General features: G+C 36.0%; 1 protein-coding gene across 1 annotated transcript; it reads right to left on the reverse strand.

Moving 5' to 3' along the window:
• Positions 1 to 1,656: 1,656 nt before the first annotated feature.
• Positions 1,657 to 26,667, reverse strand: LOC145673915 (uncharacterized). The gene is made up of 5 exons (XM_081743729.1): positions 26,628 to 26,667; positions 16,089 to 16,197; positions 13,026 to 13,107; positions 8,243 to 8,536; positions 1,657 to 1,873 (listed from the first exon to the last, which is right to left on the reverse strand). Exons 2-5 carry the CDS (start codon positions 16,178 to 16,180, stop codon positions 1,865 to 1,867), a joined length of 477 nt encoding a protein of 158 aa, XP_081599855.1. The 5' UTR covers positions 16,181 to 16,197; positions 26,628 to 26,667; the 3' UTR covers positions 1,657 to 1,864.
• Positions 26,668 to 27,644: the final 977 nt, after the last annotated feature.

Here is a 27,644-nt window from a genome sequence, read left to right on the forward strand (position 1 = left end):
AACAAAAATTAAGAATTTTTAGAAAAACTAAATATTAATAACAAAACCCCCTCCCCAAAATTTTTCTAAATCGGCCAATGATTATCAGTATAAAATGGTTTTTCAAGGTTGTATCCGAAAGATTATTGCCGAATCATTGCACAGCCATAATATAAATGAAATGTGGAAGTACGCTCTGACGGATATATTGAAAAACAGTTTAACTTATGTGCTAGAAGCTAGAGTACTAGGGTCTAAGAAATGAAACACAGATGACTACAAATGAAATTAATTACAGAAAAAAATGTCGATAAACTCAGAAGTTAAAATACAGCTAAGTAGCATCTAAAATTCCTCTCAAATACTACTTACTTTTATGCTTACTTTAATTCATAAAACATATGCTCCATGTATCATAGTGATGAATTCCAGAGAAAAAATATGGCATTTAGGTCATGATATCTTATTTAACTATAAAGTATACTGGAAGCAAGCAATCTGGACAGAAAAATCATGAAAATTAAAAAAGCAAAAATTTCCGCTTTTTCCCCAAAAAGCCGGCTTTTTATGTAAAAAAAAAAAAAAAAAATATTTAAAAAGTTGGCTTCTTTGCATCTCTAGTAATGAGTAATACTAGGGGGTGGACGGACACTCGAACTTTCCACGAACAACCACTGCACTATCAGAAACATCCTTTGAAGAATGATAATGAAGGAGAAATACAGTTCGAAAGGTTCCCACTGCCCTTGCCTCCATGCAAGAACGTAAACCCAGAGGAGGCGTCACTATAAAATGCCGTCATCACTCGCTTGTGTCAATGATCTTTCATGTGAGTTCGATATATTTGTGAATGTTGTAGTAAACATAGCATAGAAACACTTGCCTTCTGAGAAATTAGTCAGTTCAGCGAATATTTTTACACAAGGGTGGCAATAGTATGTAAAATTTGTGCTGGCTAAGAAATATGAACCTCATGAATTAAATCAACTAGTCTGGGAAAACATGAATATCACTTTCCGGTTATTTTTGCTTCGGCAGTTGGTCACACTGAGGTTTACATACTGGAAAAAGTCGATGATGGCTTAAATAAAAATCCTTCTTTAGCAACGTATATATTTTTTGCAACAGTGAACTGAAAATACTTGAAATTTAATTAGTAAGGTTGAAACTTACTTCCCCGTATAAATATACTTATGTTTTCCCATTCTCATACAGATTTCATACAAGAGACAAGGTATCACAAAAACTGATGTTGGTGTAACAAGTCTAACTATATATATTAAACAGTACTGCTTTTATAAATTTCCCTACACATTTCATTTTATCATCTTAAGTGACATACTACAGCTAAGAACAAACATTTCTTCCTGGAGTTGAGAATCTGTTGGAGACAAGAGCTACAATGAAAACTGGAATCACTTGAGAAGTTTCAGATGCGATAAGGCAGATTTTATGTTTAGGCAAATTCGCTCTATTCTAACTATGCTTCAAGGCTATCTACGTATGATCGAGACATGGGTTTCTCCTTTAAAACTTTATTTTGCTTTTTTTTTTTTTTTTTCAGAAAATTCCTACGAGATATCAGTCGATTTTCAAGGAATATAATCAGTATAAGTAGAATTCATAACGAAAAAATACAAATCTTATTTTAAAATATATTTATTACAAAAATATAAAATGAAAAAAAAAAAAAAAAACTGGCGAAGTACACATTTCCTGTGGGGTTAACTACAACTGAACATACATGTCCCTCTCACATCAAAATAATTTTCTTCAACTGCAGCAGACACAAACTACTGAATACTAAACAAGGACAAAAAAAAAAAAAAAAAAAATCTTAAAACACTCAAGTTTCTTCTTTAATTCGACAGAACTCACGGTGCCATCAGTGGTCCTAGAACAGAAAACAAAACGACAGTAAGTGTCACATTAAGCAGAAAAATGACAGTGTGTGTCCTGTCAAGCATTGCGTATTTTATCTATACAAAAATACAAAATAATAAAAATTCTGTGCAACATTTATGAATTTAGGCGGTATACCGATATTTCAGTATGGAGAGGTATTGGATGATGGTAATACAAATTATAAGGAGTAACAACACTATGCCTCTGAACATAGATTCTATTCCTAATGGATTCGCAGATGGATTTATCTAGAAGTAGTTACAATCAAATCAATTCTTGGTTTGAAAAATTTTTGTTCGGAAACAAGGATGTGAAAGCGTATAGTTGAACGAATAATTTATGGGACATTTTAATACATTATTTCTAGATACAAAATAATATTGCTTTTTTTAAAAAAAAAACAGCAATAGCAACTTACAACAACTGTACAATGACAATGCCCTATTTATTACTCTCATGTGGTTAATTCTTGATGTAATACAGCTGAAATCGTTATTGAGTGTTCATTGCATTTAAATGCACATATATCTATCTCTTATCATAAAATTTGAGTAACAACAACATGAAACGAATTTTAAAATTTTCTTTTCCTACAACTGTTTTCTAGGATTAGCCAAATGAGAACTTACTTCTCCAAATTCGTTTGTTTAGCAGCGAAATTTTACCACTTGCATCGGTGAAGGAGTAAAATTCCGAAGCTACCTGCGAAAATTCGAGTTACTGGACGTTTCACATACGCAGACTGATCCTTTAGCTAGTTCATATGTATCCCATAAATTCTTTGACTAATTGTGGTCTGTATGAGAACAAAAGTAATTTACAACAGCTCATGGAAAGGGATCTTGTGATGGGACTGGCACAGTCAAAAGGCTGAGGATTCCTACCAGGTTTGCGCATTCATATGATAGTACAATTCTTACACCTCGGCAGCTTTTTAACCGAACAGCTGCAAATTGTACTGGAGTGTATTTTACATCTGTCACTCAATCAGCAACATTCTTACAAGATTGCTTTAGCAAAGCACGAACAATTTCCAGGAGACATAATTTTCATGTGTTCACTCGTATAACCTCATAACTTTTGTCAAAGGAGTTTCATACTGCAGAGTTCATTGGAACAGACACTCACCAAATTCGGTGACAAGCTCACAATGGCAAGACACAGGCTAATACATAACTGCAACTTATTACAACAGATGTTGGTTGGCATATATTCCGGAAAAAGATAAGTTGAAAATGACGTTTCTCTCTCCATAGCAACAACTGTAACAAATGATTCTATAATTATTTTGAATTTTTTTAAAATATGACTCCTTTTAAGAAAACAAAATTCGAAACTTCGGTGTTTTCGATATATATAAATTAGGGATGGCCAGTTCCAGAATTTTTACTTTCCGGAATCCGGAAAGTAAAATCTGAAAATTTCGGATTTCGGAAAAATTCCGGAATTAAAAAATTCGGATTTCGGGAAAATTACGGAATTCGAAAAAATTCCGGAATTTGGAAAAATTCCGGATTCCGGAAAAAATATTTTTTTCTTTTTGTACTCCTAAGAATGCATGATGCAAGTTAAGTTGAAACATCCTAAAGTATACACTAATCAATCTTTCCATGGTTAATGAGATGTACTCCTAATACGATGTACTCCAAAATACGATGTGTCCAAAAATACGATGTACTCCTAATATTTAATTTTTGTTTTACTGTGATATTGTCCAGAGATAAAACATATATCACACTGAGATAAACAACTTGACAGAATGAAGATGTTATCATACGTAGTTTTCCAGAAAATCGTGAGAAACGAATTTTTATGAAGTTAAAATATGCGTCGCTTGTTGCCAGTGAGATGCAATTGATAACTTTTATGCTGGAATAGTCTTATTATTATTATTATTATTATTATTATTATTAATCGTTTATGTACTGTAAAAAAATGAACCGTTAAGTAGTAGATTTTATCTGTTGTTTTTTGATATCTTCTAACAGTAATAACAAACTGCTTGTAAATACGCAATGATTGTCAAGGACAATGGTATATTAATGTAAGGACTACTCTGCAGACTAGCAATAAATAACAGATAAACAATAGTTGCAAAAAAAAAAAAAAAAAGTAACTAACTTGGGCACGTCAGGGGATATCCACATTGCGCATTATGTTCGCGAGAATATAGGGACGCATTGAGACTCTAGCAAAGAGCGTGGTGTTATCATGTTCGTTTGGCTAATTTTAATAAGGTGATCCTGAAGTATAAAGTTGTTAAAGTCATACTATTACTCCAAGGGCCGTACGATGGAGGCATTAACTTTACTATTAATGGCACTAATGAACACTTACTCGCTCTAACGTTTAACCTCATTTCTGAGATGATGCTTAGAAGTGGGCGTGTTGGCATGCAGTTAGAAGACCTATATCAATCATTTAAAAAGCACACGTTATCTGTGAGTACTAAAGATTTGCGTCACTATCGAACACTAACGTAGCACTAGCGATGTTTAAAGTCGAAATTGGGGTCTGACATAAGTGGCTTGTCAACTTCACGGACATTATATTTTCCTTGAATGCGAGAATTTTGCGCCCGGGAAATTTGCGCCCTACCCCAAAAAGAGGGAAAAATGCGCCGGCTATATATTTGCACTGGGATGTTTGCGCCCTACAATTCAACTTATTTTTGTATTGTGTAAAGTAACTTCCACTCGCACTTGAACTAGGCTTGCCTCTCATCGTCTCAGTGAGTTACTCCATCCATTATAATATTCCGAACAAATGAAAAAAATACAATTTTAGTTCACTAAAGGGCAATCCATACAAATACAATTTTTCACCATACTACAAAATTTACAATAAAAGTATAAATGACTGATATATAATTATTTATTAATATAATCAAAGAGTATAATTTAATCTACAAAAGGCTGTTTGGCTCTACCCAGATATCTCTGTTCACAATCCTTGCGAGTTGTTTGGCTTTCCAGGACACAAAATATAGAAAATAAAATGTAAAGTGAATGTAAAATCAGTTCAGTAATATTATCAAGAAAACTATGTACAATGTGTTTACTTGCTGGAATTACACTTCAAACACACAATTGCGTTCAGTCGTTCTTTCAGAAAAAATGTTCCGGGGGGCACACTTAGTATTCCGAAGGGAGGTCACTGGTGGTACTATTCTATTTATTATTATATTATAGGCGTACCGGTGGAGGTACATCGCAGGCGCAATTTTCCCTGTTCTTGAGGTAGGGCGCAAATTTCCCAGGCGCAAAATTCTCGACACCGTTCGAATGACCTCGGAAGACTATATCTTTTTCAATACTTTTTTATATTCTTTTACTCGAGATTTCTTCATGGCTTCTTATTAAAATACTTACTAACATATCCTCATTTTATTGTCCAAACCAATCAATATGGGTATGTTGTCAGCAAAATATTTAGACTGATCGAGCCCCTGGTGTGTAACCACAGTATTTCATATCATCCCCCCCATTAGAAATCTTGGCTAAACGAACCAATATATGTTGCCAATAAAACAGTTTAGAATGATAGATCCCCTGGTAAATAACCACAGTATTCGTGACAGACCCCCTTCCTATACCATATTCTAGCTACGTGCCTGACTCAGCTAATTCTCTACATTCATAACCAAGCACACATTTTCTAAAGCGGAAAATGCTCTCTAAATACCTAAGCTCATTATTTTCAGCAGATGCACAAATTGGGTAACATTCTATCTACATGAATGTTATATATGTCGATTACTGGAAACCGCTTCTCGCTATCTATTACCATATTTACAATATAATGATTAACGTTAAAACCGGAAATGGTTGATTCGTACCGCTTCCGGTTTGAATATTACATTCATCAGGGAACTCGATTCTTAACTATTGACTCTGTACATCGTGCCAAAATTGATGGTAATCCATCAGATAGTTCTTGAGACTGTTTGTTTCACTGACGGACAGAATGAATATATGGCTATAGTGTTTTGATAAACTAAATTCGTTAATGAGTGATGATGGAACAAATACAAGAAAGGGAACCAAGAGTACAACCGGGAAGGTTTTCAAACACAAAATTAGCCATCCAAAACCCACATGTCCTGGGTTAGAATACCATAGATGAAAACTCTACCACTGAGTCATCAATCACCCGCTTATTAGTTTTATTAATTATTGTATTAATATAAATTAATGAATGCCTGCTTATGTTAATTATTGAACAATTACATTGTATACTTCGTAAAGTCAAAAATTATAAATTTGTATTTACTGTACATAGGTATGTTGACAATAAGCGAATGTTATTATAATATTTGTTGAGATTTCTTTTCCTTCACTGCCTTTCGTCTGGTTAAAAAGTAGTTTGCAGCGCTTTGGAGCAGCTGCAGGTGGGAACACGATAATGTTTGAAACATACCGGCGACTTTTTTGTGTGTAAAAATAAGACCTTCCTCATAAAGCAGTAAATAAGTGCAGTAGCAATTGTCTACGTAAGTGATAAAGACATATCCAACTACAAGAAACTAATACACGTATATATAGGCCTATTCATTACAGTATTTTGTTTTTCTTTTTTAACAACTACTAGCTAGGGATGGCCAATTCCAGAATTTTTACTTTCTGGAATCCGGAAAGTAAGATCGGAAAAATTCCGGATTTTTCCGAATGTGGGAATTTTTCCGAATTCCGGAAAATTTTGGCCATCCCTTTATATATATATATATATATATATATATATATATATATATATATATATAAGGTCAGCCGTAGATGTTACAAACAAAAGATTTACTAATGCAATTTTATGTAAATTTTGAGAACTTTGGGGTTTAAAATTCTGACAACCGATTCACAAATCGTGCTTTCCGCCTGTTCCACACACTGATGATAACGGTCAGAATATAAAATCTCAGTGCAATCTGTAAGTGTCGATCTGAAACCTTGTGTTGATTTGACATGAAATTATCCTTAGCAGACTGTGTTTCGTTGGCAGGAGGTTGTTTCTTTAGTTATTCTCCTCTTTCTCACCCTCTTCTCCCTTAAAATCTTTATCGTTTATTGCTTGTAAAAAAGAAAATGAAAACTTAAATGATTCTATGAGAAAGTGGAAATTAGGAAAAAAATATATTATGCAGTGAATGTAAGCATTTTAGATAAGGCCAGCATTAACAAAAATTTTACAATACCCCCATTCTATTTGGATCTGAATCCAAGATGGCGGATTTCAAGATGGCCACCATGAAGCTACAACAGAGTAATAGATGCGGTTTTACCTACACTACTTCTATCCAAGATATGCTCTCACCTCCTTCAGCCATTGCTACCTTACAAAGAGATCTATTACAAATCTTTGCCTCATATTGGGGACTGTAAATACATTAAAAATTTTCAGTCGCTTGGGGTACTATTTAATATTATCCAACGGGGCTATTTTTTTTTTTTTTTTCATGGGTTAGTTTGTAACGGTATGGAAGAATTTTCGCAGGGTGAGACTTAATAAAACACGGAACGTGTATATGTACAGTGCGTTCGGAAAGTAACTATGCACCACACATACCGCCCTTCTGACTCATACAAAGCAATTGCAGTGTAAAAGACTGTATACAACATTGTAAGCAACTGTTACATAAACATTCCCTCACATCGCATCGGTTAGAAAAATATCTCACTGTATAATCGTGTCCATTCTGTAATCATGCAGGTTATAGTTAGTTACTTTCCGAATACACTGTATAATGAGTGGCCTGGGAGGAAAACATGGTAAGTGCTAAAAACAAGTTTAAAGATACTGAAAGTTTTCTGTGTGTGTGGAAAAATACTCTCAATTTAAAACATTCTAATTTTTAACAGCAAATATAATTTATACAATTGGTTACTCTATAATAAAACAGCATTTCATGTGATTTATCTTTTTCTGGTAGCGCAACAAACTATCCAATTCAAAACTAGCAGAACTGTCACTTCCTATGTTTTCCTCCCGAGCCCTTCAGAAAGCACAAGGTTCTTTCCTCGTTTCATTAATATTTCGCTGAAAAATATAGGACATGCTGTGTTGTACGAGTTCACATATTATACGAACCATGTGGATAGGTTTTTCGGGATTCTCTCGTTTCCTCCCACTTTCGTCATCCCATCATCATTATCCATTTCATCATCACAGTCTCCCTTAACCTCAGTACATAACTGTGGGACTTAAACTAAATAAATAAAATAAGAATATGGTGTATAACTTTCGGGCTGAAATGCTGGCTACCAAATATTGAAGTTAGAATTAGTAATATTTTTGCGAAGCACTTGCAATAACTATTTGCATAAAAATCAACAAACGACTTTTTTTCGACAATAGTAAAACTTACCGGACACCTGCATATATTCTTATTCATCCAGGATACCACGAAGGCAGTCAACATTGCGAGCAGAGCCCCTATTCCCATACAATACAGGGGCATCAGGGGATGGTGCTGAAAGCTGGTAGTGTTCGACAACGGGTGAAGGACCTCGCCTTGTCTCAGTTGACTGGCATCGCTCTCCGGCATACTAACTGGATCATTCTCCAATATCGGCGGAAGAACAGGTACAAAATAATTTGGTGGCGGAGGAGGAGGAATTGGGTAGTCACCAATTTCCGAAGAGGCTGTATGAAGACTCTCCTGAAATTGAAAAGAAAGGAAAAATTTTAAAAAAAATAATAATAACTTTCTAGAATATGCTTTAAAAAAAATCATATTAATTACCGTGTTTACTCGCGTCGCACTATTTTTTTACCAATGTTTTAACGCAAAAATCCAACTGCGACGATTACGAAAGGAAAGCTGCCATTCAATTATCGCTACGGTCAAAACAACTTCGAACTTTGATACATACAGGAGTGTGTGAACATAGGTGGTTTGTATTACTTTGGCCCTAGAGGTTATCCGTCAGCCAGGAAGTCATTTTTGGAATCAGAGCCAGATATTTGAAACCCTCTACGCAACACAATGGAATACCAAAGCAAACGAGGTGGTTGTAAAGAGATCCCATACTGGGATGAGTTATACTTGGAGAGGGAGAGTGCAGAACGGAGGGTGGAAATATGCTGCCTGATCTATGTTGACAGATGGGTCAAGATGTTGTGTATCATTAAACACGAAAAGTTCTATTGCTCGGATTCACGCAAAGTAAGCAATTTCGAAAGAAGTCTCGTTCACAAAGACAAACATCCCGTAGACCGCGACTTTATGCGGGGAAAGTTTTGGCGAAGTTTTTACTTCAAACTTAAGATGTGACTTTATGCGAGTAAACACGGCATTTACCCTATTTGTGAGCAGCAAACGTCTCTGTGTGTCACACTAATCTCTAATAATAAACAGTCATGCTCTTCTTATTTTATCATACAATAATATATGAATCTCCGTGCGTCCAACAGCAAGCATGCATTACTTAATGGTTAATACTGCTACGAAAAAAAAAAAAAATACATTCTAAATTAAAAGCAGCACTGAGGAAATGGGTGCAAGAAAAATCACTCCAGGATATCATCACCATTCAATACATTAACACTAACTCTCACAAACTCACTAACACACTCTGTGATTAACTAAACTCACAGAGACAGACACAACCTGAGAAACTCATTCCAACAGAGCAAACGGACAGCCAACGAAGAGAAATACCACTTTATAGGAACGTCATTAGAAGAAAAAGTAAATGGAAAAATAATTTTGTTATATACGTATTTAACTAGTGTTGCTGTGCTTTGTTGAAGCGAGCGATCCTTCCTTCCAGTAATTTCAATCCCTAACTAGAGCACATACACACAAAGTTCTATCTGAGTACTTTTTAATAAATACTCTGGGAAATATACAAATGAAGAAAACGCGCTCCCCCATTATTCGTTCAATTCAATTCCAAGTAATCCGGAGATGGAAAATATCAGAAAAAGTTAGAACATATTCGATTTTTTTTTCTATTTTAACCAAAGTTACCATATTTTTTTTTTTTTTTCGATCACGGGGAGTGTGAGTTCAGTGAGTACTGATGTTTGAATGACTTCAGCTACTGGAGCGGGGAATATGTGGAAACCTCAATACATATCATACTGAGTTAAAATCGAATAATATTAATGAAAGTTCCTATATAAATATATATATATATATTTTTTTTTTCAACCTGCAGCAGGGAGTAAGGAGAGTTCAGTCATTCTTGGCTAATTTTAAATTCAACTAGTAGGAATGGTCGTGAAGCGTCGAAAAGTAAGTCATATTCCAGCCAAAAATGTTTACGAAACATATTAGGCAGAGTTGGCTCGTTTAAACCAAAAAAGAAAAATGTTCGTAAAAGTGTTCATAAAATCTTGATGAACACACATTTCTGGGTAATGACGTTTCACTCCCGTATATTATTCGTATTATATTCAGACCTAAACTCCCCATTCATTACTCAAAGAGATTATACTACAAAAGCATTTTTTGTTGTTGTTTACTGTATGAACGTTTCTTTTTGATATTTTTAGTTTGTTATTATTGTTGTGCAACTGCAATCAAAGAAAACTACTAAATATTGTTTCACCTGAATAATGTTTATTATTGATAAAATACATCCAAATCCCGTACCTTTTTCGGGGACGGGGTCATATAATTATAATATAATATAACAAGAGGCATTTATTGAAGTCAGAAGTATCTTTGGTATCTATGTATAAATGGGTCAGAGCGAAAGTAGATTAAAATAATTCGTATCTTTATTCACTTTTCTTACTGATATGCAAATTAAGTCGTTGTATTTATTTAACTTGGACTAATAAAAGACAGTGAACTAACTTGAACTAAATGAGTTCTTCTGACCTCTGCAGTATTTTGAAATTGTCCATATGCAATTCTGGTTAATGGTTTCACTCGTGCAACTGTTTATCTTTCTGTCGTTCAGAAATGACTCTTGACAATTATATTAACATGTATGTAAAGATCAGTGCAACGTATTTTTATCAGGAGTCCTTCGTGAGTGAGTCGGAAGACGTATCGCGTTTGTGGCCAATTAGTCCCGGTTTCGAGTTCAAATGGAGAACAATTTCTCTCGGATGTAAGCCGAGAAGTGGTTTGGATTCCGCTTTAAGCTTATGTGACCCCTTTCAGCGTAACCCAGTTGTTGCATAATAACACCAAAGCGAAACAAACTTATTTCTGTCCATATGTGAAATGAATACACAGAGCAAATTAAAAAAAAAAAAAAAAAAAAAAAAAAAAAAATGGTTCATACAAAAAATCCAAGTTTAAATCATTTTTTTTAAAAAAAAACGTGGTTTTTGCCAATCCTGATATGAATAAAATTTATAATCGGGGGAGGGGGTAATTATACCAAGCGAAGTAGCTCAAGTAGTAGAGCGTTAGCTACACATTCGGGAGGTTGCGAGTTCGGTTCCCGCTGCCGACCATCCTGACTGGGATTTTCCAGAATTTTCCTGTCCGAACAGGAAAATGTCGGGATGGTACCTACTAAACAGTCCCAAGCCGATCCTTTCTATTATTATTGTTGTTGTTGTCAGATATCAAGTATAAAATGGCCTCTGACCTGTATTTGGTGCTTCTTAAATAAATAAATAAATACCACCTTAAAGAGGCTAAATTCACAGCGCATTCTTAATTGATTTTAATCCCAACCACAGGGATTATTGAAAAAGAATCAAAGAAAATGTCTAATATTGAACCAAAACCGAATTCGTTTTATATGTTATCGTTAAAAAAACTTCTTTACTGATTTCACCTCCAACCAAAGTGGAGGATTGGGCAGTCTTAAAAAAAATTACGACTTATTACACTAAAATCGAACAGTCGTAAGTGTAACGAAAATTAATGTGGAACATATTTTTAAATTGAAACTGAAATGAAATCTAAATTTTACGTCCCACGATTACGCCGGTTAAGCTAAAGGAGTCGGTGATGGTGAGAAATGAATGGAACGGTGGAATGAATAAGACGCGAGGCAACGGGAGGACCCCGAGAAAACCCATGCACACGGTGTTTGTCCACCACAAGGTTCACTTGACACGAGCTGGCATCGAACCAGGGACCCCACACACCAGAGGAGAGCACTCTACCACTGAGCCGTCGCGACCTCCCATTTTTAACATTTTTAAATTGAGGGGGAGGATTACATACCACATGAGGGGTGGAGGGAGTTTACTCTCTAGTTCTCGATTGATTTTTAAGGCAAGTTGTGGAAATGATTGACAAGCCTCAAAATATATATACGTCATACCCATGAAAATCTAATATCTTTACGAAAGATAAACTGGACACATTTTTAATTCTGTGGCAGGAAGGAGAGTAAACCATACCATATTAGGGGTCTCAACTCACTGCTCATTCCTGACTTACTTTAATCCGAAGCACAGGGGTTTACAGGCAGGAATCGAAGAAAAAATACATAATTTTGTATCAAAACCAAGTGTATTTTACATAAATTATCATCGAACTCGAAACAAACAAACCAACAAAAGTGGAATTATTCTTATTCTTTAATAAATTCAGTTCCAAGTAGGGAGAATGACTGGAAGTCTTAAAGAAAATTTACAATATATTACATTAAAATCCCAGAGTTGTAACGGAAATTATCGATAAACAGATTTTCTAAATTGAGAGGGTAATCCATTTCAAATCACGTAAGGAGCGTCAATTCACCGCTCATTCGTGAGTGATCACTGTAATCCCTAGCAATGGCGATTACGAAAAAAAAAAAAAAAAAAAAAAAGTCAAAAATCCATATTATATCAAAATCAATTGGATGTTAGAAAGTTTATCGCTGAAATCTACAAGGAATCGGGATAAAGCGAAAGTATAGGAAGCTAAATTTACTGCTTTATTCGTCACTTTTATTCGCTTCCTAAAGAGAGAATGATCGGGAAGATTCGAAAAAAACTGTGCGACGTATTACGTCAAAATCGAACACATTTTAACGAAAATTATGGTGGAATACATTTTTGAAATTCAAAGAAAGCATGGAAGAACTTTCGAAAAAGTGTTCAGGATTAACTATTTCCGGGAGACAGGAACCACAATGGTTGCTCTGAATGTTTGCATGTGGAAAAGAAGATAAATAATAATAATAATAATAATAATAATAATAATAATAATAATAATAAATCTTGAACAACACCGAACTCACTTCATCGCTCTCACGTCGCTGCTCCTGTTCAGCGAAGATTTCTTCCATGCGGTTTCTGATGTAAACCTCCATCGGACCATCCCTATAACACAATAAAAGAAATTAATAAATAATTAATATTATATATATATATATTGTAAAACTTTGTCCCATATAGGCATACGTAGAACGTTAATAAAAAGTGTCCGGAATCGACTCCCACTACCGACTTTTATTATAAAATTTCTCACTATAAAAGTATTTTTACAAAATACTATACAAGTAATATCTTCTAATTTACAAGATAAGTTACAGGTAGTCTTTAACCGTAAGGCCGCAGACGGGATCTCTACAGAGCCCCGAAGCAGGCTAAGAAGAGTGGAATTAGGGACCCTAAGCTCCGTGGTAAGCAGAGGGAAGGTTAAGTGGCCAACAGAGCCCCGAAGCAGGCTAAGAAGAGTGGAGTTAGGGACCCTATGCTCCGTGGTAAGCAGAGGGAAGGTTAAGTGGCCAACAGAGCCCCGAAGCAGGCTAAGCGGCTGAGGTTAGGATTCCCAGACAGAGCCCCGAAGTAGGCTAAGCAAGGAGATAGGATAGGCTTAGTCCCGAAGCAGACGAGAGGCCTGGGGTTAGGTTACTCCTAATGTTCCGAAGCAAACAACAGGAGGGTCATCAGAAAACTGGTACTGAATTGCCTTCGTCCATCCAATTTATAGGGTTCCTTGGGTGGCGGTGGCGCTCCTGCTCCGATGTTGTCTTCTGCTCCGTGGGAGGGGCAGAAGCCGTTGTCTGCATGTGACTGTAGATCCATCTGGTGTAAAATCTTCTTGCCAAACCACGTGGTGGTGTTTGTAAACACTAGCGTGTGGAAATGTTTGTTTACTACATCACGTGGGACATTGGACATTACAATATATATATATATATGTGTGTGTGTGTTTGACATACAGGGAGTCCATAAAGTCCTGCAGGAAAATAAAACTCTATAACTTAGAAACTATGTAATGTATTAACAAATACTTTTTGGTGTACTTACAGAAAGGTACAAAGTTTTGTTTCAGCTAGTTAAGGTTCATCGCCAAGTTATTTTGTTCTCGAGATCGTGGAGATTAGCTGGCTTCTGCGAATACACCTTGGTCTTCACGTGTCCCCACAGCCAGTAATCACAAGGCGACAAATCTGGTGATCTTGCAGGCCAAGGTGTGGGTCCTCCAAAATTCCATTCTCATGTCACAGTCTTCCTCTATCAGCTTGTGCACAATTTTAACTTTTAGGGCCGGACCTTCAAATTCTTGCGTACGATCTTGTGTAACGTTGACTTTGGTATTCCCAGTTCCAATGACCTACGTTTAAGCGACTTCATTGGACTTCTGGCTACGCTGTCCTGCAACGTGTGAATCACATCGCCACTCGTTCCTGACCTTCCACTGCGTAGTAAATCTGACACACTTCCCGTTTCTTTGAACTTCTCGTACCACCTTTTGATACTTGTTTCTGCTGGGGGTGTTTTCCCATACGTTGTTTGGAACGTTCTCCGCACTGAAATGCAAGATTTTAATTCCGCAAACCACAAAACGCATTGTGCCTCTTCTTTAATAGACGCCATCTTAAGTCACGTGATTACCAGCGCAAACGTCATCGAGCATTGTGGCCAGAACAAAACTTTAAACTTCACTTCTTCCAACCCTCAAAATGTATACACTTAAACGTAACGGTTTCCAAATTATAGAGTTTTACTTTCCTGCAGGACTTTATGGACTCCTTATAGATATTAAAAAAAGCAAACTGAACACTTCAGTTAACCTTTAGCGATTATGTCCTGTAGGTTAAAACTATAGATGAGTTATTCAGTTGTGTAAAAATCATTTTGATGGCTGATTAAAGTTTAGCAGCCAGACTATATGAGACGTGGACCTACAGCTTAACGTGGAATTCCAACCACATAAGCTCCCACCAGGAATCGAGGCCGCATCTTCCGCGTCAAGGACGCGTAGGCTAACCACGAGGGAGCTCTACGAACAAATTGTGTAATGAAGGAAAGGGGAAGCATGATACTGCCCTTACAATTTATGTAGCCTTGGATGGGACAAGACACATTGTATTTCAGACCTAGGAATCCTACAGAATGATCCAAAAGTCCCGTTACACCCATGTACAGAACGAGACACTGGCAGCGAGCCGATAGGAGACATGGACCTGAAGCTTAACGATGGATCCGTACCACATGAGCTCCCACCGGGAATCGAATCTGGTCTTCTAAACCAAAGGCGCGGATGCTACCCACTTAGCCACGAGGTGGATGTGGTTTCTCAGAGCTACTAGCACTTGTGAATTGATCTCTCGAAGTCCCAATCTTTCGTAATGCTATACTGCATTGTAGGATTACATCAAACAGTATTCTGCCAGGACACGTAACCACCCAAAGAACTGAGTGAAGCATCTCGGCATGCATTTTCCACGTTCACACGCACAATGTGCGTAAATTACCGTGCCTTACGACGCATAAATTTTGTTATGAAAATGATATGTCCACATAGACACTGAATTAAATTAGTGTATCTTCACATTCATCATATTTCGTCTTTTCTGACCCATAACTTGGTCTCAATGTAAAGTGCGTAAATAGATAGGGAGTGTAACAGGACTTTTGGATCACCATGTATATCAAGGCATGCATACCCCCTCCGTATTCAAATAATCCTCAGAGATTGATACGTAAAACATTTTTTTAATTTATTAGCTCCCTGCTAGACGAACAACAATTTTAGGAATGATAAATATATATACATCAAAAGATTGCGATCTTGGCCAATAATTAGTTCGTGAATCAGGGGACACAAAATTTTTGAACGCCCTCTAATTTTTTTTTTTTTTTTTTTTTTTTTTTAACGAAACAAGGACATCATATTGAGTTAAGTGATAGTTTGGATTTGGCTACACTATATGTTGTTATGCAGCTCTAAGGCGTACAAGAATATTTTTGATTGAAATATATTGGATGTTTTGAATCAAAAATACAAATCAGTAACAAAGAGTAATTTACAATTGTTCTCTTCGACATTAAAAATCAACATAACTTCTCACCAATGCAATCCCAGTTCGTCATCAAAAAAGAACTGTCGCTCCTCAGGGTCCCCAGCCGAGCTGGCACTGTCTCTGTTCTCGTCGTCAGCCATTCTGAAAACAGAAAACCCTGAGAGAGAGAGAGAGAGAGAGAAATTAGTAGAAATAAAAATAAAATTAATAATAATAATAAAAATAATAATAATAATAATAATAAAGAACAAATTTGAATATAAGATTTACTTAATAAATAAGAAGTATCGTATTCCGAGGAAAGATACACACTTTTGTTTTGGCATAGAAGTACTCTCACATCCTGTTCTTTCCGAATACCTTTTATTGTAAGCTTCATATTATTCTTTATGTCTAGTTTGCAAAATTAAAGCCATGAACGGCCATTTTAGGTAGTAAAAGTTTAGATCGTTTTTAACCTTTTACCGCTTGAATTTTAACGCCCTTAATAAATGCTCGATATACAGACAGATACACTTGTTCCGCGTAACCTCCCACACAGAATGTGACTTCAGCTGCAAAAAAAAAAAGGAAGTAAACTGAAGATTTAATATATTCATCAATTGAATAGGTTGTTGTTAAAAGAGGATTTGTACAATGAATTTCAAATGGAACATCCCCTTAAAACAAAGACCAATTCAATTCTAAATAACAATTTTATTCCACTAAGTTTAACTACTGCAGTTATTAGTAACATTATTAAAGTTCCTTTATTGTAAAATATAAATCTAATAGCTCTAAAAGAATTCGTTCAAACTAGGAAATAAACATTGTGTAAAATGATTACATTTTATGTCATAAGCTTCATAACATGCCATAAAAGGCTCACTTTGTAGAGTGCGTAATTACAATTTACCGTTTTCTGACGGCATTAATGATTCAACAAGCAATTGTATATATGTACGGGGTGTTAATGAACTACACCGTGAAATTCCAAAATGTAATTCATCACATAAAAAAAAAAAAAAAAGAGAGAGAGAGAGAGAGAGAGAAGTTCATATAGACCTGTTGAGAAAAGTGCAGTTTCAGAGCTAGGGCTGTAAAAAATCGAAGCAAAGATAAATTTCAAGCAAAGCTATTTCTAATTCGAGAAACATTGGACTGGCGGTATATTTTAATGTATATGCATACGCAATCCAAAAATGCATTTTCCATCAACATGCAATGGGTGTGAAGGGTATTCCCTACAACAGAATGAAATGTCCTACGCATCACTCAATAGAACTCCTGATGACCAACTCAGAATTGCTTTCAATTTTGCCTCGTTCCATTTCAATCCAATATTAAGTCGAATTTAGTTAAGATTTCTGCAAGGCAAACACCATGTGCTTGGCTTTCCTTCGGTTCTTCCGTTTCCTCCAACTCTCTTCATTTCTCCGTCTCCCTTAGCCTATGCGGCATGACTATGGGATGCAAAACTTAAAGATTTCATTTCATTTATGTCGAATTTCCTGGGTTGCTTTATTTTCCATATATATCTTGCCTTTGCGCTAGCATTAATGCAATTATTAACAAATAAGGCGTCTGAAAGTTCACCAAGGACATATGCAACGAAGTAGCAACATATTTTTTTTTTTTTAAATCATTTGTTCCTTGTTCAATGAGGTCTATCTAATGACAAGAAAAGGCTAGCGAAGTGGATGGTCGTTGATAACCCCAGTACAACTAAAAACCGACCTTTCCGCCAGTCATGAGATGTGTATGGTTTCAACCTATTACAAACGACTGCATTCTCAGGTCCCGTTCCTTGAATATAAATCACTGAGATTTCCAACAGGTGCTGTAAAATTAGCAAATGCCACGTTACGCAGAAGTACGTTTAAAGAACTTTACGTACAAGAACAAGAACTTTAAGAATGATGATAAAAAAAAAAAAAAAAAAGCGATCTCCAGATATAAGGCGAACAAGAAAAATTTTGATTGAAATATATTGAATCTTCTGAAGCATTTTGGATCAGTGGTCACACAATATTTGAATGCGGACAGGGTTGCCATATTGAATTATTTCACGGGCTTCGCTGTGCACTGGTTTGTTAGCCACTCTAAGTAGCCTACGATTTTCACTCAGCAAGACCTAACGACTGAATGACAAATTGGGAACACAGCCGTTGACATTCAATTCTTTCCCCAAAACAAATGGAGGGTTTCCTCCGTAAGAGGGCGACGAGGGTGGATCCGAAGTATGATTAACATATTTTCGGAGAGCACACTTGAAATAGAAAGGCTCTAGTTTGGGTTTGGCTACAATATATAGATACTCAACATATAAGGCCTACAAGAAAATTTTTACCTGAAATATATTGGATCTTTTGATCCAAAAACAAGAACAAAGAACTTCCTCGTCACTATATGGTTAGTGTACACGACCCTCGGCTTAGAATTGGTATAATTAACATGGTTAAGTAGACGACACCGTTGTCGACGGATAATATACTGTATCTGGTGTTTAGATATTGAAGGCAAAGAGTAAAATCTGTTCTAACAGGTCACACTAACTTACCGGCCTTTCACGCGCATTTTCAAGAAAAGGAGGTTTGAGAGAAGCACCCTCCTTTTGTTACATCACATATGACTACAAACTACACTCAATTTCACACAAAAACTGTCTTCCCTTAAATCCAATGTTTGGCCCTTGTACTGAGATGTAAAGTAGGGTAGAGAAGAGCAGAGAGCATTAGGGTTGCGTTCAAATGGAGGGTAGAGCAGAACAGGTTACGTTACGTTAGCTCACTTTACATTCAATGTCTAGCCTTTAATTTCAAATGCAGGGCAGAGTAGATGAGGTTAGGTTACGTTAGTTCACCTCACAACCGCATCACACCGTCACACTTTACTTAACAGTTACGCAACAACAAATCTCACCCGCGTACAGTAAACTTTCCCTTGATTAATGTTTATACTTGTATCACCAGTTTGTCTTGTTCTACTCTAGCAAGTAGCACTTGTCTACGTTAATATGGCCCTTGTAACTAAGTAAACGAAGTTTATTTTAGTAATTTACTACTGAGTTTGCATAATGTTACCAACTGGCGAAGCTAACGTAAATTTGATCAGATTTTTCGGTGCAGATTTATTGTACGGGTCCACACCTAAATTGATTGCATACATGCACTTCTGTATCTGTAAATAGACTCTCTATATCTTAAATCATTTTTGGGATGTGGACTTTCATTTCTTTGTACAGATTTATTTTCTGAGGACAACACTATAAGTACACGATAAGAACTATTAGGCAAAAACACTGAACAACTTATGTTAGATGGCCATTATAAACCTACCTAACCGAGACAGGGTAGTAGGACAGCTGTGCCCGAGCGTCAGTGACGTTGTGCGTCGGAAGGGAGAAGGCACGTCAGAGACGGTAAGTTTCCACATAAACGAGGACAGCGCAAATATTATATATGGCATAAAAACATTACGTGCTGAATTATGTATTTATTATGTTATAAATGGTGTTATGAATAATATTCTGATGTGTTTCCATTGCTCGCAAATTTGTGTTCCAAAGTAACATAACACACTACTAACATAAATTTCACAAATATATGGATTCGTTAACTCTTGGACACTTCTAACTTCATATATTAATTTTCTTTGGTATATTGTAGTTAATGGTTACGTTATGGGCGAATTCCTGCTTAACAGGTTAAAATTTCATTAATGTATTACTACACAGATATGTATCTCACACGTACGAACACAACATATTTATATTATTTACACGCTGGTCTACTGAATTAGTATTACAAATTTACTCTGTAAATTTTACAAATAAGTAGATCCGTACACTAAATCTGCACCCATTTTTAAATATTAACTATACATCAGGTAATTACATATGGCGGTAAAAAGTTCTCTCTTTACGCTTAACTGTACACCAGTAAGCAGAAGTTTTTATTCTAGAATCTGGGTGAAAATTTGTAGAATGTGTCAACAAGTTTAGTGCAAGGATGGGAGAAATTTTAGTTTATGGCATACTTAGTTAACTGCTCCGGATTATTTAATTTATCCGTCGTCACGCTTAATTCTGTAGCATTTAATATACAAGGGCATACTCAACTCCAATAAAACAAAATTATAAAGATTTAAAATGCCAACAGGTCTGTTAAATGAGCGAATGCAACCACGTATGCCATAAAATATAATTGAACCAAGAAAGTGGGATGCAGTAGGGTAGAATCTCATAAAGATAATCACCTGAAATATAACAAAAATTAAACTACTGTGTCCACCTGTAGGTGGCCACCTAATCCTGATTTCTTGAATTCGCGAACTACAGAATAAAAATATAAACTAATTAATAAAATAAATATTATAATAAAGTAATGCAAATTTGGCACTTTCATCGTTTCAATGTGATTAATGATAGTTTATCAGTACACATATCATTCTTTCCTGCTTCAGGGACGATTGAAGTAACTAGAGCGACAACTAAGCCACAGCTGTGATTCGCTACAAAACGCTAATCGGGGATTAATCTCCCGTTTTCGATTATCAATCTTAATCTTCTGATTTGTCGAAATAATCTTCAGATCAGTGATGGTGACATATTATTCTCAGATCGATGATTAACTTGGATCCTATCCCGTTCTATTCCTATCTACAGGTTACTCTTCGGTTGTTGCAACTCGAGCACAAATGTAATTATTTTGGCGCCGTGAACAAAGGGGAATATGCGATGGAGGAGGTTCGAAATTTGAACTTGACATCATGCAAAAACAGTAAGATCAATTTAGGAAACTTTTTGTCACGAACGTAGTCCTTCAAGAATGGTAAACTTACCGGTACGTATAGATATGTGGCGACTTTGTATATAAAGTATTAAAAAAATGAAATTAACCTTTAAGTTTTACGTCTTACGGTTATACCGGAGAGGTTAACGGAGACGATGAGAATGAATGAAATGGTGGAATGAAGAAAATGAGAAGAAACGGGAGAACCCCGAGAAATCCCACGAACACGGTGTTTGTCCACTACAAAGCTCACTTGGCGCAAGCTGGGATCGACCGTGTAAAGTATCGTTTTAAAATATTTCTCAGATATAAAGTGCACACTTATAGTGCGTGGGATCTTGGTTCGATCCCAACTCAAGCTAAATAAGCCTTATGCATTGGCTTTGTGGGGACTCTCCCTTCACTTTTCCCGTTTTATTTTTTTTTTTTTTATTTTTATTTTTTTTTTTTTTTTTTTTGTTCTCCATTTCACTATTGTATTCATTACCATAATCACAGTCTCTTTTAGCCTTGAACTATAAACGTAGAACGTTAAACTCACAAAGCTGGATTGGAAAGCCATATTCTTACTTAAGCGAGTCTGCATAAGTTATTAAGTACCGGTAACATCAAGTATCCTAACGAACTTTTACTTCTGTGATAACCGAAATCTAATTTACTCTACGACAACATTACTTAAGTTGTACTGTACATAGCCCCGTGTAACCGGTGTTAGCCAAGATTTGCGTGTATAGTATACACGTCTAGCATATGAATATTCCTCATAAAACTGGTACCAGTAACGTAACATGAACCATTGCATTTAAAATGGTTCACAGAAAAGTGCTTACCTGTGAATGAAAATTGGGGAAGGTGGAACATTTCCTGGAAATACGCAATTACAGGATTACACTAGGGAGGTATTACCGTATATTTCTGATTAAAATACGACCCCTACTTTTTATGACAAATGATTATTGAAAAATACATCTACAGCACATAGTGGGTATATTTTCAGTGTATTCACTACAAAACTATCCTAAAAACCGAATCAGATACAGATTTCGCATAGTCTCCCTTACTGGAAGGGGCTACTGAATCTGAGAATGTTCAAGGATAAAACAGTAGGCAAAAAGGAGTCATGTTAGAGCCTAATGGAACCTCGTGACCATTTCAGTAAAGGAACATCCCACATGTGTGGAGAAAGCAAGACCATCCCATATTTTTGAACATGAAATTGTGACAAGTAATAATAATAATAATAAAAAAAAAGTTGGGATTCAGAAATATACTGCAGTAATCCGCTAATATTATTGGACATGGCCTAGTGTTCAGTCAAAATATTACCATTAATACTACAAGACGACATAGAGAAAGGAACAGAACAATGAATATGATTCTACACTCATAATGATCTGGATTACGTAATTGTGCTCTTGTAAATTACTTTTTGAAGGCGATTATTGAGTAGACCAATAACAAGTCTATATGAAAACCGCAAACTTACTTGATCGGGGTTCAAACCAGGGACCCCACGCACCAAAGGAAAGTCTATATTTACAACAGAAGTTCAGGGGCACAAAAGACTACAAACATTACATAAGAATGAAATACTCTACATAAACTCTAACTACACTTAAGCACTCATAATCTCCTTTTTCGCTATATGGTTAGCGTAACGGACACCCGGGTTCGATTCGCGGAGAAAAGAATGTGGTTCGGATTCCATGTTTACGTACACATCCACGCCTAAGCCACGTTGATGAAAGGAACGCTAACATTCAAGCCAACGGAACCATTCAATTTACTTAAGCACCCGCCATTATTAATTTAATTGTATACGTTTCGGTGACTCCACGCCATCATTATCAGTACGAGAATATTAAAGAATTTTTACACTGGTTTGTGGAGTCACATAAAGTCATAATCCTGGGAAAAAAAATCGCTAACATGAAAAAAAAAAAATAATAATAATTCAATGTATTAGTCCAACTAACGAATTGGAGGGCTTAAACAGATGAGGCACTGCTTGTCCCGCTGTTTAAATCTTAGGTAAAATAATTCGTGGATGATTAGTGAACTATTGATATCCTGTAGCCTTATTATAAATCCTTACGAGGACTCGAATTACCACATAACAATTATTTATTAAAATAAATAACTTTTGATGTCCATTAATCGATAAAATTACATTGATTTCTGAAAACTCACCCTTGCACTCACTTCAATACCAAATGATAAATCTACACCATTTGTTGTTAACCAACTATAACAGTGAAAAAAAAAAAAAAAGTCTAGCTAAAATTTTCTAACAGCTACGTCACGTACTGATCGCGATGACAAGGAGACCTTGAGATGGGAACGATCAAATAAATAAATAAAAAAAATAAAAAAAAATCAGTGCTTAAGTACAGTGTAAGAATAGTATTTCATATGCATCCTATCATATCATTTAGTAAAATCACGTATGGACTTGATTGAAAAATAATTTCTTGCCAACAGGGATAGTTTAGTAAACTGCATCACAATATCGGTTCGTAAAGAACCAGATTCGGAGAGTTATGCACAACCAATTACCACATTAAGTAAGATGAAGTGAATTAGGTAATGATATGCATTATCACAATTTTAAATAAAAGTCATAATATTAACTGCTCCAAAAACCGATTCCTAACGAATCGATTCCTTTGTATGTACAGAAGGCGATATAACAGCTATTCAACATCACTAATAATTCATTCAATTAGACTCAAAAAAGTTAAAAGCGTAAGTTAAACTACCTATAAACAACAAAACCATGATTACTTTGAACTGAAAAAAAAAAAAAAAAAAAAAAAAAAAAAAACAATGAGCGAAACCGAATCCAACCTGACAAGGTGGCGCAGTGGTACAGCGTTCACCCCCCGGTGATTGGGGTCCCTGGTTCGATCCCAGATCGCGCCGTGTGTACTTTGTAGTGGACAAACACCGTGCTCGTAGGTTTTCCTGGAGTTGTACCTGGAGTTCTTCGGACTTTCTACATTCCACCATTTCATTCATTTCTCATCATCACAGTCTCCTTTAGCCTAACCAACATATTGATGGGACGTAAAAGTTTAGGATTTCCATTTATCCAACCTGAGAAGCATGAGCATATATATATAACTAGATAGATCTGAAAGATACACGCAGATTAAAAATTAGAGTGCAAAAAAAAAAAAAATGTGCGGGCGCACTTTACTAACCTGCAATATATAAATAATGGAATTAATTGCAATCACCATGTAACTCTCAGGAACAATGTAAACTTTCACGTACCTAACATTTTATGTACACTTCACAAGGTATTTCACACCACACTAATCTCATCCAACACCCGTCCCATTACCTTTGGCACTCTATAAAAGTGTAATGCGAAACTATCTTGTAGTTGGCCATGTTTTCCGCACTTCTCCCTTTACGTGCACACCTACCGTTTCTAACGTGCCTCTTTCTAGGGACGCATCCAAACACGGGTTCTAATTTTTGCTCTCCGTTACGTCAGAATACATGTAAAATTAGTATGCAGTGCATTTTCCCATCTGCCTTTGCTATGTGTATATTCACCATTACTGGTCCTCAAGCTCACCTATACCAAGTTGGGGTATTGCCAATATCACCCAATAAATATTTAGTAAAACAACACAAAAAATTTTTAATTTTAAAGATTTATGCTTGCTGGCTCTCCCCAAGTTAATCTGTGCCATGTTAAACAATTATTAATATCACCCACTGCAAATATCTTACAGCAGTGCAAGATCAGTAATACGAAACCTATAATTTATTGGTGCCGGTCCACTTTAGGAGACTGTAGATTTGTAAAGAAGCGTCTATTCTGACTTCGAGAGAAAAATGTATAAATAATGCAACCTCTAAAATCCTTAATAATGTAGAAATACATAATGCAATGTGCATGCTTTTAACTATATATTAGTCCCTAAGGAAGTAATGAAGAAACGAAGTAATGTGACAGTTACATCTTAGTGATATTACTTTCTTATTACCGGTATATGTTCCAGCAGCCTTTAAAATATACACAAGAAATATGGGTAAGAGTGCACATTGTGCAGAACATTCATAGGAACCAATACTTAAACGAGCCCTGTGGAGTTTCTAACCTCCTTCGCTCGCTCAGCTATGTTTTGTGGAGATCTTATATTTGCAAGATCGGGGAAGAAACTAGAACATACCGAAAATCACTTATCCTCACTAAAGTGCACTCTTACAGAAATATGTATAATCATTTTGCAAAATCTCCTCCTACGCGCATACCTATCATCGCTGAAGCACCTTCTCCCTACAGACGCACAAACTTCTCCCTACCCTTACGCGGCTTACACAGAATTCTTGTTCTTACAGTCCAATTACTGCCAGTTGGATGATGTCTTTTACACAGTCGTGTCAACGAAGCATGTGAAAACGTTGTATTTATACCCAAAACGGTTGCCATATAATATATCCCTCAAATCTATCGATGGCTCAGAAGCAGGTACTGTGACTTATAATGACCCGTTGTAAACGACTTCGCTTATAATTATACCCACCGCCGCTGACGTGCCTGTTCAGCACACATACACTTCGTTGCTACCACTCAGGCACCCCTGCTGCGTCCCTGCCCTGACTGGATCACATAGCATTCGCGCTTTTTTAGTAGACACCTAGCATAAGTTGGTTCGTGCTTTAAGAGTCGCAGCTTATATGCCGTGGGATCATATTATGTTTATACTCATCACAGTTAGAAAAACAAACCGGAATCACTATCAAGAAATTTGGGGCGAGGAACTAAATAATAGCCCCTATAACAGTTAAGCCCTACAAAAGTTAATCTGTGAATGACAAGCAACACAGTGTAATGGTGCCACACAAAAATAGTAAATGTAACATGAATTCATATATGATCCCCTAAACTCGACCTGAACGTAATATTTCAAATAGCGTGTTTACACCTAAACTGCACATTTAACGTAACAGGAGTGATACTTACACGCATAGCAATTTCTATATAATGATTACTCTTATGTAGCACTATCTGTACAGTGGAGCACGATACAATATACGAAGCTAGAATTTAACTGTTTCAAGCATCGAGCCTTTTTTCTTTAAAAATAAACATTTGTAACCATTTCATGACGGCAGACACATTCTTTAGCTGCGCCGAAACTGTAACATGAAACGAAAGTGGACAGTTATGCGCGACGTACTAACGCCAGTACGTTTTCACTCGGTTCCGAAGTTGTGGGCTACATACGAAACTTACAACGGTTATATTTTACATTATGCAATGATAAAGAATTGTAATTTTAAATTAAGCCTAATTTTCTGAAGGAGGGAACTCATAAGACCAACTTGATCAAAAATTAGTCAAGAAGGGAAACTTATTCACATGAAAGTGATTGAATCACTCGGGCCTATGCTCTCTCTATACCTGGTAGAAACACTGTTTGGAACCAAAATGGTGAGCTTTACAGCCTTGCATTTAGGTTGAGAGTGGAAATAACTTGACTTATCCATTATATTACGCCACACACATTCTTTACCTGTACCGAAAACATGCAAAAGAACATACTGCAGCTAATCGCGTCCATTGTATAGCCACAAATTATTGAGAACTACCAATTGCTCTAACTTCCCCTTAACACAGAGGTGCACAAGTTTCAAAATTTTGACTTTATCTCATGTAACACGGCATGACATCACTAACAAGATATAAAAAAGTATTTACACAATCAATTCAAGAATTATGTGCAGAATTTAACTATGAAACATGCATCGATGCATTATTTAATACATTTTACTTCATTTACGACATAAAACATACCTTTTCCAAAGCTTTCAGCTTCCACTACATCAACTGACAGGTGGTACCAGGTCAGGAATAGAGCCAAGCCCTAGATTATAACTCGAAAATCCCCGAATGCCATTTAAACTTACAAATTATTTTAGCCTCAAAACCTAGTTTTAAAAGCGAGATGTGTAAAATAACTATGCGCTACAGCAAAGTAACGTTCAATTTCAGTGGTATTCGCAGAATTTCATCCAGGGGGCTAAATGCAACTCTTTAATCTCAATATACTTTTAGGATGCATCGTATTTTTGTATATAATATTTAATATACTAAATGTTAATTTTCTGTAATATATTGCACTCATTGGGGGCAAAGACCCTTGCGTATGATAGTACTGAGCACAAATAAGTTCTTGCTGGATCTAGAAACAACTCTAAAAAAAAAAGAAAACCTTATTAATTAGGTCCCAATAGTTTTGCAAATTATCTATCCTCAGCTAGGCCTACTTGGAAATAAACCATTCGGCACAGATATGATTCTGACTATCCGCCAGAGAAAACTGCAGTGGAATTACATTTGTTTCAGTAATTATTTCATTATATTGCTGCCAAATATTTTCAAGGGCAATATGACAAAACTGCACTTGGCACAGGTAAAATTCAGCGGGGACACGAAAGGTAACTTTCGAAAATTAGTATTCCACTATTTATCTCATTGTGGTAATAGTATACATGAGAACCCCCTGATCTGCGTTTCTTCTGTGTTCTATTACTACTTCTACATGAAATACCATAAATTTTCTACGTAGTGCAATAGTAAGAAGTATCCGTGTGCACAAGACATGCGATATGCGTTAAATCCCCCCCTCCACACATAGTCATAGATAAAGTACAAGGGCACTACACATGCAGATATAAGGTACAGGTACGTTCTCTTTTATTTTCGTATCAGTCGATAAGTAAATAAAAGTCGCTTTGTTACCCCCTTTATAAGTTCGTACATACTCAATGAATAATCCCCAAAAGTATGAACGCCCTGCTCCTTCGGGAA

The sequence above is a fragment of the Thermobia domestica genome, chromosome 17 (genome assembly GCF_964235325.1).
Source record: "Thermobia domestica chromosome 17, izTheDome1.hap1.1, whole genome shotgun sequence".
Classification (NCBI taxonomy): Eukaryota; Metazoa; Arthropoda; class Insecta; order Zygentoma; family Lepismatidae; genus Thermobia; species Thermobia domestica.

Excerpts from the sequence above, each read along its gene's own strand:
- LOC145673915 (XM_081743729.1), bottom strand. The coding sequence starts at position 16,180 with ATGGCTGACGACGAGAACAGAGACAGTGCCAGCTCGGCTGGGGACCCT. Across the intron at positions 13,108-16,088 it reads GACGAACTGGGATTGCATTG|GGATGGTCCGATGGAGGTTT; the intron begins GTGAGAAGTTAT and ends ATTGTGTTATAG. Across the intron at positions 8,537-13,025 it reads AGCGACGTGAGAGCGATGAA|GAGAGTCTTCATACAGCCTC; the intron begins GTGAGTTCGGTG and ends TTTCAATTTCAG.